This window comes from Propithecus coquereli, unplaced genomic scaffold (assembly GCF_000956105.1).
Source record: "Propithecus coquereli isolate 6110/MARCELLA unplaced genomic scaffold, Pcoq_1.0 Scaffold528, whole genome shotgun sequence".
Taxonomy (NCBI): Eukaryota; Metazoa; Chordata; class Mammalia; order Primates; family Indriidae; genus Propithecus; species Propithecus coquereli.
The window spans coordinates 404,735-426,076 of NW_012151152.1; the positions used below are offsets into that span (position 1 = coordinate 404,735).

General features: G+C 53.0%; 1 protein-coding gene across 1 annotated transcript in view; it reads left to right on the top strand.

Moving 5' to 3' along the window:
- Positions 1-21,342, top strand: part of TMCO4 (transmembrane and coiled-coil domains 4) — a 90,101-nt gene that overhangs the window by 30,419 nt on the left and 38,340 nt on the right. The window contains exons 6-11 of the mRNA XM_012656926.1: positions 3,601-3,698; positions 3,930-4,073; positions 4,918-5,037; positions 8,602-8,766; positions 9,621-9,757; positions 12,202-12,286. Coding sequence (XP_012512380.1) covers positions 3,601-3,698; positions 3,930-4,073; positions 4,918-5,037; positions 8,602-8,766; positions 9,621-9,757; positions 12,202-12,286 — 749 coding nt within the window. The remainder of the gene's footprint in view (positions 1-3,600; positions 3,699-3,929; positions 4,074-4,917; positions 5,038-8,601; positions 8,767-9,620; positions 9,758-12,201; positions 12,287-21,342) is intronic.

Here is a 21,342-nt window from a genome sequence, read left to right on the forward strand (position 1 = left end):
AAATAAAACTGCCTTCAAAGACTGTATTTCCTTTTTAGTTATTTTATTCCATTTAGGCCATGGATCTTCCCCCTCATCAAACTCATCTAAAAGTGATGACTGTCTAGTGTCAGAGATGGGCAGGTGTCACTGCAGGAACAACCTAGAAGCAGATGGTGCTGAGAAATGTCGGTAGCACTAACTCAAGAATTTGTCTACATTCTTAATAATAAATCTGTAATAATCATGAAAATTTTCTGACATTTCAGATTTGTTCTAATATCCCAGAAGTTTCCATTTGGGTGGTGACTGGCCTGTACTCTGGCTACATATTTGCATCTAGCCAAGATGTCCATCCTGTGCCCCTCCGGTTTTCATAGACGTAGACAGCGAGTGGGGGAGTGTATCAAGTATATCCCCGCAGCGAGCTGGCCACCTCCAATCCTTGTTGGAATAATTAGGTTCTGTTCATGAAAAATGTTCTGAGGTTCCAGGTTCTAAGCCCAGGACAAGCTACTGAGGGCTGGAAACGGCTTCGCCTACACCCTGAAGGTTTAGCCCAGCCATTTTCAGACTCGAGATACAGCAGAATCCTGGAGGAGCTTGTTACAGATACACATTCTTCACTCTCACGCCCAGAGATCCTGGCCCAGGAAGCTGTGTTTTTAAAGAGAGACGCCCTGGCGATTCCAATGCCCACCCTTTGAAAATCACTGGTGTGGAATTGCAGGGTAGTGTGGTACAGAGGGTTAGAGGGGCCCAGAGTCAGGGCATTTCAGGGTGACACCTTCCTGGAGGAGGTGTCACACGTCAGGTGACGCCGATGTCAGGATGAGAATGTTGAACTAGATGTAGGAAGGTGAGAAGGTCCTTGATGGCCAAGGGCCTGAGGAAGACAGGAACTGAGGACAGGGTACCTGCAGGCGGTTCAGTGTTTCCAGAGGGGAAAGTGTCAGGAAATGAGGAAAGATGAAGCTGGAGGAGGCAGGGGCCTGAGTGTCATGCGGGGGAGGCGACAGTGTCCCAAAGGCAGCAGGGCAGGCAGGAAGGGAGGAAGAGAGGGAGGCGGGCCGTCAGGTTGTGTGCTTTCCTACTTGACACGGCTGTGGCAGTCCCTCTCGTCACCCTTCCACGTGGCCATTCCACGTTTACGTGTCCTGAGGGAGAAAATCACGAGTTAGAAAAGCCGGGTGGCCCAGCAAGATCATGGCGGAGCTGGACTCAAGTACCTCTTCCCCAAATGTCCAGACTATTTCTGTGTTTGTTGACTCAAGATGCCACTGACTCACAGAGCCACACCGCCAGTCCCCTGGCACGTTCCTGTCATATATTGTCACCAGCTTGAGTTTTTTCTCAGGCCTTGGACTCTGCCGAAAGCCAGTAATCTCCAGCCTTCCTGTTTGAACTGAATTAAGAATCATCAACTAAGGGTCAAGGCAATGAAAGATCAAAGTATATCCCCAGCCTGTGTTTAGGAGGAAATTATTGTAATAATAAAGGACTGATAACAGCAACAAACATATGGAACGACTATTGAACGCCCTCCTGCCGGGGTTTGTGGGGCAAGATGCCAGTCACCGTGTGTGGATCATATTCATTTAGTCCTCGCAACACCCCTGGGAATTAAGTACTGTCATTCTCCCATTTGTTGGATGAAGACACTGAGATGTGACAAGCAATTCGTGGATAGTCACAAAGCTAGGACATGGTCCTATGCAGCAGGATAGGCTGGGTTTTGCTGCTGTAACAAATCTCAATGGCTTACAGCATCAAAGGTGTATTTCTTATTTATACTACGTATCCCTTGCAGATGGTAGCTGTAACTCACGCTGTCTTGGTTCTGGGTCCCAGGCTGACAGAGTGACCCCTGTGTGGATTATTGCTGGTCTCAGGACAGAGAGAAAGGAGACGTATCCGCCTCCCGTACTGGCCCTTAAAGATTCTGCTGGAAGTGACACACATCACCTGCACCTACGTTTTATTGGTTAAAGCTGGTCGTGTGACCCCTCGGTTCGACAGGACAGGGACATATAATCTTTCCGCAGAGAGGAATAACTAAATGGTGGGGGGCGACACCATGACAACAGAGTGAGGATTCAAGCCCACGTTGACAGTGAACGTCTAACCCTCATGCTAGACCCCTTCATCTTGGTCATCATCCTGCCTTCCACTTTGCTAGTGCACCCACGGTGTGCGAAGAGATCTCTGCTGTTGGTTTCTGCTCCTCTATGAGGCAGCCACTGAGAAGTGCTGTGCTTAGGAAGAAAGTTTGTTGGCAAGAAACCAAAAGGCACAGCAGACCCCTGAATGCCCAGCTCAGATCCCATTTCTCGTAGATGACTGGAGAATGAGCTATTTCTCAGTAAAACGTGTGGGTCACGAGCAGGGAGATGGGAGGGAAACAGGCACTGGTTGAGCACAAGCATTTTTCTGCTCACGGAGATGCAGCTCCCAAAAGTGCCAGGACGGCCTCAATTCTCGATAAAACTTTATTGACTGAGTGAAGAAGGAATGAATTTAATCCTTACAAACCAACAACCCTATGAGGTATGTGTTATTAATATTGTCCCCATTTTGCAAAAGAGGAAACTGAGGCTTGGGGGGCGCAGTGTCATTATGACGACAGCTGCTTTGGTCCGTGCTTGTGGTGTGCCAACCACCATGCTAAATGCTTTATAGTCTATTAATAGACTCCACAGTCCCTGGGGAGGTAGGTAACTATTATGCCCTAATTCATGTGTAATATGGGGACAATAATAATTCTCCTTCTTCGGATAAGATAAATCCTGTGAAGTACAAAGCACAGTGGCTGGAGTTTAGGAAGCCCTCAGTAAATATTAACCACTTTTCTTCTTTTATTATCACCATCCTCTGCTATCACTCCTCATCGAGTTGTCCAAACTCCAACTTCGGTTCAGAGTTCCCACGTAATGACTGCTCTGTCCCACTTTCAACAGAGCGGCTGAGGGTTGAACGTCCAATGGGAAGACTGGGCTTTGTCACTCCCGATCACTCACAGCCATGCTTCTCAGGGTTCGCCTGACCCCAATTCATTCCAAACACTTTCCTTCTGCTAGATTTTCTAGCGTTTAAATTTAAAGTGAACGAGACCAGCTATTGCTCCAAGGCCGAGATCTCCCATACAGACATTCCTCTAACCCATCCTCGAAATGATTGTCCCGAAGGGAATTGGTTTCCAAATGTCCCAGAGGGAGGGGGGGTCAGATGGCAGGATAGGGGAGAAAGGAAGGAGGGAGGAAGGTGATGGAGTCTGTGATTCTATTTTGTACTTGTTCTGGGTCCATCTGTTTAAAGATATTTTTTGTATTTCTCTCGCTATTATTACTATTATCTTTTTGTCTTTTCGTTATTCAAATTGCAACCCTATTAGGATGGATCCATTGGGTAAGTAGCACATCCCATACGCTGAGATTCCCAGTCTGTGTTTTAGAATGTTTTCACCTTGTAAAACCATCTATGAGCCGCAGGAGACTTCAGAACCTGACTCTGCATGACGGAGCACCTACCTGGCATGGGCCCCAGTTTGGGGTTGGTGAGGCAGGGACGTCTCCAAGGAGCCTGGGGACAGCTGGCCCTAAAGACCAACCACTTCTTCCCCAGGATGGCTGAGGCAGCCCGGAAGAAGAGAGAAAACAGGAGGAAATGGAAGCGCTGTCTCCTGATAGGCCTGGCCACTGTTGGAGGCGGAACGTTGATCGGTAAGGCCAGCCGGAGATGGTGGTGGGGCCACGCAGATCGAGAGGTAAGAGCGGAGAGCGCAGAGGGTTGGCTGGGAGGTGGCCCCTGGTGTGTGGTAGGTACTCAGACAGAAGTCAACGTGCTCATTAGCATTGCCAGAAGCTTCCATGGGAGGCCGTGGGCAGCTGATAGGGTAAGGCCCTGCCAAGCCACATCCTCACTCCCAGCTCTACCTGCTGCTCTCCCTGCAGGCGTGACCGGGGGCCTAGCTGCCCCTCTTGTTGCCGCCGGAGCTGCGACAATCATTGGCAGTGCTGGGGCGGCAGCCCTGGGGTCAACGGCCGGCGTAGCTGTCATGACCTTGCTATTCGGCGCGGCTGGAGCTGGCCTGACAGGTAGGGTTCAAGGGCAGTGGCGGTGTAGCAGGGGTTTTCAGCCAGGGTGCCCCAGCTCCTGAAGGACACACCCAGATTCTCACCAGCGTGGGCTCCTGGGAGGCAGGAGAGACGTGGCTTTTCTCACTCTGGTCCCAGCCCTGCCGGAGCCTGTAGCAGGCTGCACAGAGAACAGGGCCGGTAGCTCGCCTGGGTCAGGGCAAGCGCTGAGTCGGAGAGGCTGGCTTTTTCCCCAGGCCCCTTGTGTATACTTCCTGGGAAAGACCCTGATCGGACCTGCGTCCACCATCCAGAAGTTGCGAGGAAAACCGCCTCAGAGATGACAATGGGGTGTCCTCATGTTCGGGGAGAACGTGGCTACCTTTCACTTACCAGCACCACCTGGGGGAGTTTTCCCAAGTCCCCTGTGTCAGCAGCCCCCGTCACTTACACAGATCCCTGTTCAACTCCCCAGGTGGAGTGTCGCTCACCTGTTGAGAATCTTGGTCTGTTTGACTCGCTCTTACTAAGAGGAATGTCTTTTACCCCTGGAGTGTGTGGGCAGGAAAAAGATACCGAACCAACTGAGTTAGGACGGAGCAGTGGTAAGAGCTGGGCTCCGAGTTCAAACCCCAGCTCTGCCACTCGGGGGCTGGCCAGCCCCGGGCAGCTGCTTAGCTTCATCCTTAATCAGGGACAATAACGGCACCTTCCTTACTGAACTCAAACACAAATGCCTTTGTCCAGGGGCAGGGCACAAGGTCGGTGCTCACTGTGTGAGTGTGTGAGCAGAGACAGCCACTCTGGCTAATGTTCCCTGGGGCCTCAGTCACCTCCATTCTCATTCTCGTATCTGGGTCTCCAGGATACAAGATGAAGAAGCGTGTCGGGGCCATTGAAGAGTTCACGTTCCTGCCTCTGACGGAGGGCAGGCAGCTGCACATCACCATCGCCATCACCGGCTGGCTCGCGTCTGGCAAATACCGTGAGGACCAGGAGGGCCAGGAGCGGAGGGGGTGGGCGTTGGCCGAGCTGGGTCTGCTGCTGTGGGCCAGACCGTGGGCTGGGTTCGTGCTTGTGACTGTCTCTAGGGAGTGGGTATGGGGAGCCCACTTTGCAGAAGAGGAAACTGAGGGTCAGAGAAGTAAGATGACTTCAGCTCACATCCATCTACCCACCCAACCATCCACCCACCCATCTGTCCACCCATCTGTGCGCCCACCCATCCACCTATCCACCATCCACCCAGCGGAATGTACAGAGTGCTGTGCTTGCCATGTGCCATGCACTGAGCCAGGCCCTAGGAATTCAGTGGTAAAAGCACAGCCATGGTCTCTGCTATGTATCGTACTGTCCAAAATAGAAGATAGACCAAGTAATTAAAAGGAAGCTTTACAGATGGCACAGTAGGGGAAGCACAGGTGGTGTGTCTGGGGAGGGTTCCTGGAGGAAGTGACATTTAGGCTATGGGCTAGCTGGGAGTTAGCCAGTTAAAGAAGGAGCAAAAAGTACATACCAAGCAAAGGGGCTGCATGTGCAAAGGCCCAGTGGTATGAAAGAACCAAAAGGAGCACAGGATGGCCGCGGCAGGGGACAAGAGGCAGGAGAGTAGGCAGGGCCAGACCACACGGGAGCACGTGAGCTGTGACAAAGAGTTTGAATCTGTCCTTGGAACAAGTGGACTTAAGCACGCGGGTGAGAAATCAGTCCATCCTGGCATGTGACCACGGCAAGTTACCTACGCTCTCTGTACCTCAGCTACTTCATTTGGAAAGTGGAACAAATTATTCCTGCCTTCTCGGGTTGCTGCAAAAATTAAATGAAACTAGGTAACATGGGGAAAGCACCTGGTTTCTAGGTGACATTCCACAAACATTAGTCCCTTTGCTGCTGAAATTTGAACGTGTGTGTTTTGGGGGATTCTAAGCAGGGTGACATTGAGGAGTCACACAGTGATCCACTCACTGCCTCGCTCCCCTTTGCAAGGGCACAGCAAACAGCACTTCGCTTTCAGAGAGAGAAGGGTGGGCCTGGGAATCCGTGAGACCAGGGACACATGCTCAGAGCCTCCTGGGTTTCCAAGTCTCTGAGACCCAAGGGTGGAAGCCACAGCTCTTCTAAACCACACGCAAGTGAGAAAATGTGGTTCCCAGGCGCCAGGGTCTTACTGGGGTGTGACCGCCAGGCCCGCACCCCCACACAGAAGGCCTCAGTGTTCACTGAGCACCTCGCTTGTGCCTAGCCTGAGTCAGATATTTTACCTGCACGGTAGGAACTTGGTCCGCATTACCTCATGGCATCCTCGCGTCCACCTGGGACGGGCTGTTCTCATCCTGATCTGTTGGAAGAGGAGACCTAGCGGGGCACGTGGTGGGGTGGGGGCAGGGGGCAGCAGATACAGGATTCGAGCCCAGGGTCTCTTTCATTTGTTTCCACCATTCCATGCTACAGAAAGGAAGGGGCAAGAACAAGAGTCTGGGTGAAGGAATTTGCAATTCTAACCAGTATGGAAAGCAAATCCTGCATCTTTGTTTTACCCCATTTGCTCAGTGTGCCTCAGGTCAAAGGTCATTTTGGGGGAAGGACATAGTCTTCATTGATCTCCAGCAGTCTGGTGCAGTGTGGGACCCATGACTAAAAGAAACACAACCAAGCTAGAGAAAGTTCAGGAAGGAAAAAAAAATCACCTATTCCTGCCTCCTCGACAGTCAGGAAAGGAGCCTTGTTGCCATCTCAGGCTGGCTGGGAGCAATCGGACTTTCTTTGGCCCGCCCCTTTATTAGTCATGGTTATACGCAATAAAGATAGTAGCTTAGTAGCCAACCACGTGCCACGAGCCAGGCAGTTGGTATGATTAGCTCAATTAGTTCCTCACTTCAGGCCAAGGAAGTGGGTGTCATTAGCTCCCCCATTTTACAGATGCGGAAACTGAGGCTCCTACGGGGTACCCAGGGTCACCCACCTAGCCAGGGGCAGGGGCAGGATTCACTCCCATTCTGTCTGGCTCCACAGCCCATGTTCTCAGCTACAGGGCAACACACCGCAGTATAGCACTTTACAGTTTATGTAATGCTTTTTACACAGCACCTCGTGTGATTCCCCGCCACACCCGTGGGTCAGATGTTGTTATTCCATCCCTACAGATGTGGAAACCAAGGGTCACAGGGCAGCGTGCCTTGCTGTGGGTCATGCCGGCAGAAGCTGCTGAGCTGGGAGCTTGCCTGGGCCAGCATCACAGCAAGGCCTGGCCCCCCAGCCCGCATTCTGTGTCTGCCGCCTCTCTCAGGGCCGGCTGTCACTTTATCCATAATTAGAGGCATTTGACCCGCGTTGTTGCAGAGCTGAGACAGGGTCCGTGCAGAGGGAGAGGGCACAGCTGCAGGATTGTCTTTGTGTCAACGTAGGGCCCTTCAGGTAAGGATGAGGACTTGAGGGGGCAGGTAGAGGCGTGGTCTATGTCCAGAACCATTCGGTCATGCTCCGTGTCTGTGTGAATGCTTACTCTGCCTCACGTCACCAGGCTTTGGGAATACGGTGCGTGGCAAAGCAGGCTGTAGGAGAGGCGTGCCAGCCAGAGGATGCAAAAATAAATGTGTAATTACAGACCGTGATGAGAACTTTGAGTGTCAGGGGGATGTAGGGTGCATTTGATCTATCCGAGGGGCCGGGAAGAGCTTCCCTGTGGAAGAGGCGACTGAATTGGAATCTCAAGGACAAGTCAGGGTGGTCCAGGTGAACTGGTCCAGGAGATGGTGAAGGGTTTCAGACAGGGGTGGGAGGAGGTCTGTGATGTGGAAGGGTCACTTGGGCCACAGGCAGAAATGGATGGGGCCAGATGAGGTGCCCGCTGTGCTCTTGTCCGAAAGCAGCTGGGCAAGGAAGAGGGGGAGGTGGACAGTCATGTACCTTCCTACCTGACATGGCCACTGTGGCCATCGTCCTGCCATGGGGTCATTTGGCTTTTACATTTCCTGAGTGAGAAAACTGAGGCTCAGGAAACTTGAGTGACCCAGCAAGATCACGGCAGAGTTGGGCTCAAACACCTCCTCCCCGAGTTTCTAGCTGTTTCCCAGTCAGTGTTCGTTGAATCAAGATGCTGCCGACTCCCAGAGCCACGCCGCTGTCCCCTCGTGTGCTCCTGTGGTGTCGTCAGCAGCTTAGTGCCAGAGTGAGAGAAAATAATACTTTATATATACAGTAGTTCAGACACTTAATGGTCTCCCTTACTATCTACCCCATGAAGGGAGATAACTATTAACCTCCCCACTTCACAGATAAGCAAAGTGAGGCTTACGGTGGGATAGTGATGTGCCCAAGGTCACCCAGCTTCTAATGAATGCAGGCGTTGGGATTCGAACCCCAGCCTGCTGACTCACGGGGCAGCATCGCGCTCCATCTGCTCTGCTGACACTGCCACTCACAGGCAGGGGTGGGCCTCTTGTTTTCCATGTGAGGGTGAGTGGTCCCCTGTCGCTGCTTGTCTGGGATAGTGGGGTGGGGCATCCTCTGCCACTGACAGGAGAGACCCCACCTACCTGTGTCTCCCCAGGCACCTTCAGCGCCCCGTGGGCTGCCCTGGCCCACAGCCGCGAGCAGTACTGCCTGGCCTGGGAGGCCAAGTACCTGATGGAGCTCGGCAACGCCCTGGAGACCATCCTCAGTGGCCTTGCCAGCATGGTGGCCCAGGAGGCCCTAAACTACACAGCGTTGTCTGGTAAGTTCCTCCAGCCCTGCCAACAGCATGCCCACTGCGTCCATCCCACAGTGCTACCATATCTTTGCATGCCTTGGGCCCCCAGGGAGCCAGGCACCGTGCTGGACCCTAGGACCACAGAGAGGCTAAGGCCACATTCCTGTTTATGCTCTTTGAGAGGAAGGGACAGATAAACCTCCAATCACATGATGTATCAGTTAGCCGTTGCTGTATAACAAGCTACCCCAAAACTCAATGGCCTAAAATAACAATCATTTGTCATAATATCGCAGGAGCTGGGAGGTGGAGTTGGCTGATCTTGGCTGGGCCTGCTCATCTGTGTGTCAGCCAACTGTCTGCTGCTTGGGGCTAGCCTTGTCTGGGGCAACTCAGCGCTGCTCCGTTTGTCTTTTGTCTTCCTCCTGGCTAGCCCATGCCAGCAGTAGAAGTGCAAGCGAGGCTGGCCCCAAATGCACACGTCCGTTTCAAGCCTCACATCTACTAAGTCTCATTTTCCAAAGCAAGTTCCCATGGCTGAGTCTAGATGGGGAAGTAGGGGGTGGGGCCCTGCAGAGTTGTGGGGCAAAGTGGGAGAATACAGGGTAGGGTGAGAATCAGGGCCATCTTCAGAATCTCACGTATGACAAGGGCTTGAGCAGAAGGAATCCAGTCCATATATCAGAAATGCGTGAGTTTCAGACTTCTTTGCTCTTGAGCGAAGGGTGCTCTTGAGCAGTTTGACAACACTTGGGAACTTGCAGGTTCCAAGTTAGAGACTCTGCATGCATGCACTGGAGCACTGGGGTCAGCCAGCCCCTTGTCCAGAAGCCCACCCCGCTCAATTCCCTTCATCATTGATATGCCACCTCCCCCAGGCATTGTGGCTGCCCTGACCTGGCCAGCCTCACTCCTCGCTGTCGCCAACGTCATCGACAACCCCTGGGGTGTGTGTCTCTATCGATCCGCAGAGGTTGGCAAGCACCTGGCCCACGTCCTGCTCTCCCGGCAGCAGGTACCTGGGAATGGCGGGGGTGGGGAGGAGGGGGAGTGGGGGTGCTGACTTGTGCACAGACATCAGCCTTAGAGGCAAAGCCACTTGGAGGTAGCCCAGTGGCTCTGGGTGAGTGGGTGGTCTTTAGTGTGTCTCTAGACCAAGTGATGAAGGTGCCGAGTGCCCTGGGATAGACCAGGAAGAATTACAGACCGTATAGACTATGCATGTCTAGCAAGCTGTCAGGTGAGGACTGAATAACACGGGCATCTGCAGGTAGGAACAGGGTTGGGGGCTCTAGCAGAAGCAAAAGTGGCTCCTGTGTATCAGCTTTTAATGAAGGAGTTTAGTAATAATGGGTCTGGCTCACTTGGGCGATATTTCAGTGGAAACCTCTGACTCAGTTTGCAGCGAAGCCAGTAAAGTGATGGGACCATGTGCCTCAGCTGGCCACAAGTGGAATTTCCAGGTGCTAGTGGCAGGTGTTCCCTCCTAGAAGTATAAAGCTACCAAATGAGGACACCTTGAGCAGTCTAAACGCCATGTAAAATGATCAGGAAGAGAAATCATAATACTTTTAAAATTTGAATCCAGTAAAGATGTACTTAACCATGGAAAGGAAACTGTCCCCTTCAAAATGAACTTGAGTAAATGGAGAGAATAGTTTGAGAAATAGTATTAGAGACGACTATATTGTTAGGATTTGTTTTGGCTGCAAGTGGGAGAAAACCCAAAACAACAGTGCCTTAAATAAGGTTGAAGTTTATTTTTCCTGGAAAAGCCTAGGGAGGCTGTCCCACGCTCAAATTGTGTGCCATGGTGTAGAGACCCAGGTTCCTTCTACCTTGTTGCTCTGCCATATGTGGTCTTGACCTTGTGGTCCAAGATAGCAGCATCTGAGCTCCAGGGAGCAGGAGGAAGGAAGAGCTGAAGAAGAAAGTGCAAAGCTTTCCAACATTTCAGTTGATGTCTCATTGGCCAGAGCCTAGTCATATGACCATACCTAGCTGCCATGGAAGCTGAGAAATACAATTTTTATTGAATGGCAGTGAACTGAGCTGAAATGCAATTACTATGGGAAAAAGTGAGACTGGACCAGGCATGGTGGCTTACACCTGTAATCCCAGCACTTTTGGAGGCCAAGGTGGGAGGATTCCTTGAGGCCAGGAGTTTGAGACCAGCCCGGGCAACACAGCAAGAACCCATCTCTACAAAAAAAAATTTCTTAATTAGCTGGGCATGGTGGCATGTGCCTGTAGTCCCAGCTACTTGGGATGCTGAGGCAGGAGGATCACTTGAGCCCAGGAGTTGAACTATGATGAAACCACTGCACTCCAGCCTGGGCAACAGAGCAAGACCCCATCTCAAAAAAAAAAAAAAAAAAAAGTGAGGACGGATATTAAGGGACAACTAGCAGCTTCTGCCATGTGGGTAAATTGCTTTGGAAACTGTTAATCCCCATCCAATCCTTGTGTCTTTGTCAAAAGAAATATAAAAGCTCTTTGGCAGGTTTGACTGGAAGGCAAAGACAAAATGGCATTGGCTCAAACGAGATAGAAGTTAATTCTCTCCCATGTAGCAGTCTGGGTGTCAGCCTCCAGGGCAAGATGCTATGTATTAGTTTTCTATTGCTGCTGTAACAAATTAACACAAACTTATTGGCTTAAAAAAAATGTATTATCTTACACAGAAATTTATTATTAATATGTTACAGCTCTGGAGGTTAGAAGTCCGACATGCACGTTCCTTATGCAGGCTCCGGGACAGCATCCACTTCCTTGCCCGTTCCAGCTTCCCAGGGCACCTACATCCTTAGCCTAGAGCCCCTTCCTTCATCTCCAGAGCCGGCAGTGTAACCCCTCCACATCTCTCTCTGCTCCTCTGTTTCCGTCATCACGTCACCTCTGTCGCCTGACTCCTCCTGCCTCCCCTTGTCAGCACCCTCCTGATTGCACTGGGCCCACCCAGGTAACCCAGGGTAGTTTCCCATCTCAGATCCTTAACTCGATCACATCTGCAAAACCCTTTTGCCTTTGTACCCATCACACACGGGGGTGCCTCTGTCTGATCTCCCCAGCTCTAGAAGGGGTCCCACAGCGCTGCAGTCATTTGCCACAAGGCAGAGAGTCCAGGGGAAGTTGCTCTTGTAATTGACTAGTCCTGTCTCCTGGAGAAGAAGAGATGGTGGCTGGATAATGGTGTGAGATGAAAGGGAATTAACCAGCCAAAGGCTGTCTGTTGGCCTCGCAGGAAGCCGACTCCAGCGGCAGGTGCACTCCTGCGTAAATGAGGGCCCTGACTCTCCTGATGAAGACATCAGAGCTCGGGGGCGGACAGGGCATGCATGATTCATGCAGGGAGAGGCAGGCGCTGAGGAGTGTGCAGAGGCCGCCCTCTTCAGGGCTGATGTTTTGCTAGAACTGGCTGGATCCCCTCCAGACACCGTGTCTTTTCCCCCCACCCAGGGCCGGCGACCCGTCACCCTGATCGGCTTCAGCCTGGGAGCCAGAGTCATCTACTTCTGTCTGCAAGAGATGGCTCAGGAGAAAGGTGAGTGGATCATTGTCCCGAATGAAAACCCTTCCCAAGCTGGTCCCACAGGACAGAGGTTCTGGGCCAGGGGTCATGAGCCTTGCAAAGTGTGTTCCCAGTTCTTAGAAATAATAGTTAAGTTGAAAGTAGTTTAAAATAGAGAAAAAAATAATTAAACCGTTTGGAAAATGGTCGCATAAATTAGAGCGATGGGGGACAGACAGTCCTTCAGTAATGACACTGGCTTTTGCATCCTGATGCACATTCTCGAGTGGAATGAGGGGGACGAGAAGTCCAAAAGTGAGGTATCGGCAGGACCTTGGCCTCTGACGGCTCCGGGGGAGGATTCTTCCTGCCTCTTCTGGCAGCTGCTGGCCTTCCTTGGCGTTCCTGGACAGTGGACACGTCACTCTGGGCTCTGCCTCTGTCTTTGCATGGCCTTCTCCTCCGTGTCTCTTCTCTTGTAAGGACAGTGTCATTGGATTTAGGGCCCACTCTAATCCAGAAGGATCTCGTCTCAACATCATTAACTTAATCACATCTGCAAAGACCCTTTCTCCAGAGAGGGTCTCATTCACAGGTTCCAGGTGGACGTACCTTCTGAGGGTGGGGCCCTGCTCAGCCCACCACAGACACCTCTGGGAGTGTGTCCTGCATCCAGTGTCATCCTTTCTGTGCTGAAGCAGCAGGAAGCTTGAGGGCCGCTGGTCCGGGCCTCAGTGGGCGAGGTCTCCAAGGCAGAAGGGTTTGGGCAGAGCTGCCAGCAGAGGCTGCCTGGAGGGGGCGCTGGTTGGGGGAGTGAGTTGCGGGGCTTGGGGCACTTGGAGCGGGTTCCTGGGACACGGACTCACCTCCTCCTGATGGGGCGCACAGTGACAAGACTCTGAAGGCAAGAGAAGGAACTAAGTCAGGGACTCCTGGGCCTGAGAGCGGAGAGTGGGTGGGAGAGAAGGTGCTGGAGCTGCAGCCAGCATTCTCAGGATTCCACTGAACGCCTCTCTGAGCCTCACTTTCCCCCGTAGAAAGCAGGGTTAATGATACCCGCCCCATGGGGTTGTTTTGAGGAGCAAATGGGGTACCCTGTATGGTATTTTTGCAAGTTTTAAAACCCGTCGTTGATCAGAGTCAGCTCAAGAATGTCACATTGCAGCTCCTGCGCGTCAGTGTCTGCCAAGCCGAGGCTGCCCCTCAGATGAGCCCTGGCCACTCTCCTTGGTCAGCCCGAGCCTGTGGCACAGTCGCCGCCCAGCTGCTGGCGAGCAAGACGGGGTGGGAAGGGCAGCCATTGGCCAGGCCTGGGGAAGCCAGGGTCAGGGGCTGACTGCTGTTACTTGCAGCGTGGCATGATCGGAGGGCACGGGAGGGACCCTGGAGCTTAGCGGCACATGTCATTCTTGTTCCTTTCTTCTGCTAAAATGTTTCCCCACCAGCATGGCGGACTGAGGACAATTACCAGGCAGGGTGGACGTGCCATCTCTGGCACTGACTGCGGGAGGGCCGAGCTGCCGTGTGTGTGCTCTGCGGTGGGGCCACCTGCCTCTCCACGCTGTCCCTGCTCCTCTCTCGTAGCTTTCAGCAGCCCCTACCCTGGTTTTGTCCACATCTGTGAAAGCAATGGGAGCCACCCCTGTCCTATTTCCAGTAGCTTTGGGTAGCCTGGGACCCCCGTGCAAAGGGCCCAGGGAGCCAGCTCTGGGATGTGTTCACCAGGAAGATCCAGGCTGGGTCAGAGGTCAGGCAAAAGCCACTAAGGAAGCAGGGGTGAATGTGGGTAAGGGTGAGTTTCTGTTTCTTCCACGGAAAACACTGTACCTTCCCTTTCTGTATACGTTCTTCCCCCTCCCAGGCATCACCAGAAGTATAGCAAGTCAGTAAGACAGCCCTCACCTGCTTGTCCTGCTCTGCCCACTGCAGATAATCCACCTGGGACCCTGTGTCCTGCTGGGAGGAACCTTCCGGGTCCCCACAGTGTCTCCCTGCCCTCAGCTTCTCACCCGCTTCAGTACATGGCTTCGTGGAGCGGCAACAACACTGCGGCTGCACAATGCTGTTTTCCATGTCACCATTACTTTGTGCAAATGTTACTACACTGTCAGACTCTCTCTCAAGAAAAATTGGAGTACAGTCCTCATATCATAGAAACAGGGTCTTTGCCATACAATGTGTGGGTTAAGCTGGTCCTCGCCTTTAGTCCCAGGTACTTGGAAGACTGAGGCAGGAGGATCGCTTGAGCCCAGGAGTTTGAAACCAGCACCTGGGCGAAATAGTGAGACCCTGTCTCTTAAAAAAAAAATGTGTGACTTATAAAGAGGGAGGATGGGTGTATCAGTCAGCTATCACGATACTGTGTAACAAACCATCCCACTCAGAGGGTCACAAGAACAAATATTTTCATGCTCGGGGTCTGCAGGTTGGCTATGGTTCGGTTGATCCAAGATGGCCTCTGTTTCTAGCTGAGGCTGGTGTGCTGGGCTCCAGGCTGCAGGCTGGGCTCGGATATGTGCCACGTGTTGTGTTTGTCCTAGTGAGACTGAAGGGCAGCGACTTCCCAGGGCACACTTTTCTTACGGCAGATCAGTAGGGTGCCAGAGCAGGCAAACCAAACGTGCACATTGAAGACCTTTGCTCGTATCACATTCGCTGACATTCTGTCTCCGTTATTTATTGCTGCAAAATAACCTCTCCAAACAGTGGCTTAAAATAGCAGTAACTGATTCTTTCTCACAGTTCTGTGGGTTGACCAGGCAGTTTTCCTTCCTGGCCTGGCCTCCCTCGTGCAGTTGTCGGCAGAGCTGGCAGGCCTGGAACGTCCAGGTTGGCCTCACCTGTGTGCCTGGCCGTCGGTGCTGGCTGTTGGCCGGCACAGACTCCTCTGCTCTCTAAATCTGCTCCTGCTGAAAAGTTGCCATCCTCCATGCTGTCATCATTTTGCTCCTTTCCTAGTCGTCTTTCCCTCAACCCCTGCAGCAAAGCATCTGCCAGGCTCGTTACCTGGAGTGACGTGGTCTTATTAATAGAGCTGATTCTTCATTTAGAGAAGGCATGACTCTGCCTCCACTTAGCATGAAGTATACGTTAGCTTCATATCGCTAATACAAGCCAAGTCTTCAGTCCCCCGCTGAACAGGTTAAGTTAATGAACATTAACCATTTGGCCATGGTAACTAGAAGTGAGGTCACCAATCAGCTGCCTCCGGAATGCTGCTTCTGGAAACTGCGGAGAGGGAAGAGGGAGGCAGGTGGCCTCCCTGGTGGCGGGACTGGTTAGCGTGACACTGGGATGTTCTTGCACCACAGCTTTTTTGGGGAATGGTTCCCAAAGCAGCTTCTTTCTGGCCTCTTTCCTGGTCACTGCCCCTGCCCCTGGGTCGTCGTGGCCCATGGGCAAGAATTTGGGTTTGGGTATGGTGCAGACCTGGATTTGGCTGCCAGCTTTGCCACTGATGAACTGTGGGACCTTGGGCTAGTCACTCAACCTCTCTGAGCCTCAGCCACCTCAAATGCATATGGGGCTTTGCACACTTACCTCCAGGGTCAGTGGGGGATTAAAATGAGACTATGAATGTGAAAGCTCCTGGCCCCAATTGGGTACACTCAGTAAATGTTTCTTTCTCTAACCCTGATCTGAGGACCTACTGTGCGCAGGGACCCAGGTGAGGGCTGTGTAGATACAGGAGCTCATCCTTTCACGTTCACCCTCCAGCCCCGACTTTTCACATCACTCTCCTGACGTTGGCCCCCCAGCACCCCCGAGAGCCCCCAGCATGGTGTCCAGCACGCTCTGAGCACTCAGGAAGACAGAGGAGCTCGACTCCAGGCAAAGGAATCAAGCACATGCTGATGAGCGGTGCAGACCCACCGGGTGCCCGGCCGTGCTCTGAGCACCTGCACTGCTTCCTCACAGCAGCCCTAGCCGGAAGACACTGCTGTTCTCCCTGCTTCTCAGATGAGAAAACTGGGCTGCGTGGTTAACCGCGAGAATCCTAAGTGCCGGAGCAGGATTCAACCCCAGGAGTCTGGCTCCAGAGCCCTCTGTCCTAGCCACTGTGCTGTGCTTGGCAGAGGACCTATGCTCTAAGTGGCGGGCAGCTAGAGGGAGGGGCATTCCAGAGGGTCGGCCCGTGCAGGTTAAGGCAGAGCTGTCAGGACTTCAGGGGTGTCTGGAAATGGTGACATCTGGTGTTTCTTATCTTTATTTCTTTTTTTTTTTTCTTTTTTTGAGACAGGGTCTCGCTCTGTTGTCTGAGCTAGAGTACAGTGTGCCATCATAGCTCACTGCGGCCTCCAACTCGTGGGCTGGGCTCAAGCGAGGCTCCTGCCTCAGCCTCCCGAGTAGCTGGGACTACAGGTGCACGCCACCACACCCGGCTGAGACATCTGGTGTTTCTGTAGCCTGTGTGGGAGGCCCCCCATGTAGGGTGGTGGGAAACGCTGGCAGGTTAGGGTAGGAGCCTGGCACAGCGCCGGGCTAGAGAGTTGAAGCCGACTGGTTCAACGCTGGGGAAGAGGCTGAGGTCTCCAAACCGTGGAGTGAACGAGTGGCTGCGTGGATCCGCCAAGGAGGAGCTGAAGGGGTCAGGCGCTGCGCAGCCTGTGGTTCAGCCCGTGTGTGCACACATGCACACACACGTGCACACACATGTGCACACACACACACAGCAGCAGTGCAGCAGTGCAACAGGCCTCGCGGGCCCCGACACCCCCACCTTGCTCTAGATCCAGTGCAGACGTCTTGGCGTGACTCACAGGCCCCACTCCTGATCTGCCTTCCAGCATCTTGTCCCACCTCTGTCCACCTCACACGCTGGGCTCCGGTGGACCAAGCTGTCTCCAGACAGACTGTGTCCTCCCTTGGTCCTCTTCCACCTCCTACTCGTTTTTGAGGTCTCGCTGCGTCTGGAAGCTTCCCCTCCAATAATGACGGTGACAGCAGTAGCAGTAATTGCAGCAGCACACACTTGCGCGACACGCTCTGTATTTTCACGCGCCAGCCACAGTCCTGAGCTTGTCCCTTATACTGTCTCACATAACCCTTCCATCGCTCTGTGCGGTAGATACTATTGTGATGCCTGTTTTACAGAGGAAGAAACCGAAACGCAGAGCTTGGGCAGTTTGCCCAAATCACCTGGCTGCCAGGTGGCAGAGCAGGCCGTCTGGCCGGGACTGTGTGTCTTCACCCCCACGCTAGGCTGCCCCTCCCAGTCACCCTCAGTCCTTCCCTGAACATCTTTCCCTGAATCTGTTTCCCCGTCTGTCTGTCCAGCCCACTAGTAACTGTTACCCAGGAGTACACATCAGGACCCCCGGGCAGTCCTTTCCCACAAATACATATATATGCCAGGGCCCTACCTGGAAGGGGCCAGGCACCCCTACTTTGGAAATAGCTCCCCAGGAAATTCTGGTGCGCAGCCCTTGCCAGGAACCGCAGCACAGACAGGGCAATGGTGGGCGGAGGCCATGCTTCTCCTTCTTGTCGCCATACGAGCCAAAAACAGTACCTGGCCCGTACTAGGTGCTCAGTGAACACAGGACCTGTGAACCAAGTAAACGAGTGAATTCCACCGTGAGTCAGCGGCCGTGGTCTGTGTGTCCATCTCCCCCACTAGCTCGAAGCTCCCTGCAGGGAAGAGCACGTCGTATTCAGCTGTGTGTGCTGGGGAGATGTGTGCGCTGTGTGTGCTTGGCACGGATGGCGATGTGGTTTGCGGGTAGGAGGGAGTCCTTTTAACACGGGCACCATAGGTTGGCAACATTTTATTTAGAAAACCTCTCTATTTTAAAAGAAGAAGGAGAAGAAACTAGGATCAGAAGCTTTCCGGATAACACGAATTTGATAGGACCCTGACTCCAGGGTGAATAGAAACCCGGTGGGCAGAGTGCAGCCGGCTTCTCCCGCTCCAGGCACCTTCAGAAGGAAGAACTTGGGGCCGGGAAACTCCGCACACGGTCTCTGTTCTCAGTCGGCCCGATGGCGTCCCCGCGGTTTCATAACACCCCATCCCCGTCTCATCATGTAAATAGGAAGTGAGAGAGCACTCTGGTAATTGTCTGCCTTGCCCGTGGTGCTGGCTTATTCCAAATGTGACAGCAGCTGTGCACACACCCCTGGACGCGTGGCCGGCCCCTGTCCTCCCACGCGGGTGGACGCACGGCCATGCTGGGTTTAACCCCTGCACCCCACCGGCCTGCGCAGCAACTCCGGGTGGAAGGGGGATCTCTCTGACGCTAGAGCTCTTTCCAGAGAGTACATAGGGGAACTCCTGACAGGTCATAGGCATGGGAAGCTCGAACATAACACCACCCACCTGCAGAGGGGAACAGAGAGGTCCTGAATCCCAAGAGCCTGTGGGATGCAGCCAAGTGCAGGCCTCCGTGGTCGCAGATGATGGGCCGCACGGCTCCTCCCTGCCGTGAAGCTACCAGCTGAGTTGCTGCAAGTGTATGGGCTCTGGAGTCAGGGCCGCTGGTTTGAATCCCAAACCCACCACGACACCAGTCACCTCACCTCTCTCAGCTTCAGTTGGCTTGTGTGCAACATAGCAAATAATAATAGTGTTAAATATCTACATGGAGGTCGTTAGTAGGATTGCATTGTGTGCAATAGCGCGTATAAATGCTGGCCTATAGTGAGAGCCGGGAGATACTTACTGCTAATACGCCAGGAGCCGTCAATAAACGGGAGAGCACGCAGCATTATAGCAGCCCCCTTCCCCCACAGATGGCACGAACCCTGAACCTAGTCGAGGAAACAGTGGCCTCCTGCAGGTCAGGGCCCACAGTTTCTATTCCTTCCTACGGCCACGCCGCCTCCTGCCCTGTTCCTCGGCAGCCTCCCTCCCAAGCCCTTGCCGCTGGTTACCGACCGACCGGGCATCCCCGCGTCTCCCGCTGGCTGTGATCTTCCGTGAAAGCTTCACCCTTTGCCTGGGGCTGCTGCTCACATCCAGTTCCTTCCAGCTCAGCTGTCTGGGTTCAGGCAGCCGTGCTTGTTTAACACCCAATTAATCTGCATACTGAGGAGACCCTGTCCTGATTGCAAGAAAGCTGACATTATCTGAGTTTGGGGAGGTAAAAAAGAAAGGACTCTAATGCATTTGAATCCACTAATTGTCTTCTGGAGTCCCTTGAGAGGCAGTAATGAAACGGAGCACTAAATCCCAGAGTCGCCCAGAGCACACAGTCCTTCAGCCAGCCTCCCCTCCCGTCCCCCAACACGTTCCTCCCGCCTTTCCTCTCCCTAACAGAAGTTGCCTGTAGTAGCAACTGTCTCCGCGACTTCGCCTCCCTTTTTGGCCGATGCTGCAAACAGCAGGGGTGGCTGCCCTGGGCATCTGCGTCATTCTCAGGTTCCCCTCACAACCTGGCCTGCCCTTCCCTCAAGCTCCATGCAGTCAGCTTCCTTTCAAATGGGCGTCGAGGCCACAAGCCCCTTGAGAGCACAGATTGTGCCTGACTGACCTCTGTGCCTCCTATACCTGGGATAAAGCCATCAGAGAGTGCATGCTCCATGAGCAAACTGAACTTGAAGTCCAATGTTATCAGCATTCACAGTGTATCAGTCAGGACAGACTAGGTTATGCTGCAGTGACAAATATCCCCAACATCGTAGAGTTGTTAACAGCAAAGGTTCACTTCTCACGCGTGCTACGTGAGTAGGCAGGGAGGCACTGATCTTTGGAGTCACTGAGACACCCAGGTTGAGGGAGCTCCGTGTCAACATGTGGGTCCTCAGTGGGGGTCAGAGGATGTGGTGAGTTATGCACTGGCTCTTAAGCACCTTCACCTAGAAGTAACACAAGTCACTTTCATGCATGTGTCATTGGCCAAACCAAGGCACAGAGTCATTTTTAACATCAAGGAGGGGCCAGTAAACATCTTCCTTCTGTGCTCAGAAGGCAGAGAGCTGGAACCATTTGGTAAACAGCTCCAGCGACCACCACACACGTCTTATTCTTATATCCAGGGTGGGGGCCTCGTGGTTCCCTACAAAATGACACCAAGCAGCAGCTTCCATTTCCTGAATGCAAACTAGAACTTCACAAGCAATTAGCAGCCAGAAGCCCTCAGTTGGATTCTGGCCTCTGTAATTAATTCTCAGCCAAGGCCTCAGCCAAGAAACCATCCTCACTGAGTTTCAGTGTCTTCGTCTGAAAAGTCGAGACGTTCCTCTCTTCCCCTCCTCTGCCTCACATTACGCTGAGAAGGTCAAAGTACTCCGTGGTGGAAAGTCAGAGTGGAGCAGGCTCTAGGGGTGCTGCGGCGAGCACCCCAGTGATGGATGGTACCCACAGAGGTGGGACAGCACTCAGCATGTCACCCACCTAAGGAACAGGGGAGGCCAGTGCAGAGCCCGGGTTCAGTCTGGCAGGGAGCAGAACCCGGGCAATCCTGGCCAAAGCTCTGGGCTCCTTCGACAGCACGTGACCCCACACTGTACCCAGCAAGCACCCAGAGAGGCACAGATGACCTGGTGAAAATGCCTTGAGCTGCCCACAAATGGGAATAACTGTAATAATAATAATAATAGCAGCAGTAGCTGCTGGCTGTGAAGGTCCAGCTGCCTGCCTGAGTTTTGCTCAGCATCTTATACACATTCTCTTCAACCCTCACAATAAACCCTTGAGCAGGTACTTCTACCCATTTTTCAGATGAGAAGAGTGAGAGTCAGAGACAGGTGGAGCAGTTTGCCCTAGTACTAGGATTTGGACATATGTTTTTCTGACTCCAGACCTCCTATTTTTATCATATCATTTTATGTCAGTCCCTCCTGATTGGATGTTTTCATTCAAAGCTGTATCGCAGATCAGACTTCTAAACAGAGAACCATTCCACATCCAATTCACACCATCGGCTCACAGTAAGCTGCGTGCGAGGCGCTGTGCTAGGCTCTGGGGAGCCGGCAGCTAATATATGTGGCCCCTTTCCTCACGGAGCTCACAGTCTGTTGAGATAAACTGCCCTCACGGAGACACAGGTCGGGGCCTTGCAGAGTGGTCTCGGGGTCGGCAATGACACGTGTCAGTTATGCGGTGGAGCACCTGGCGCACAGTAGGTGCTTGTGAAAGGGAGCTCTTG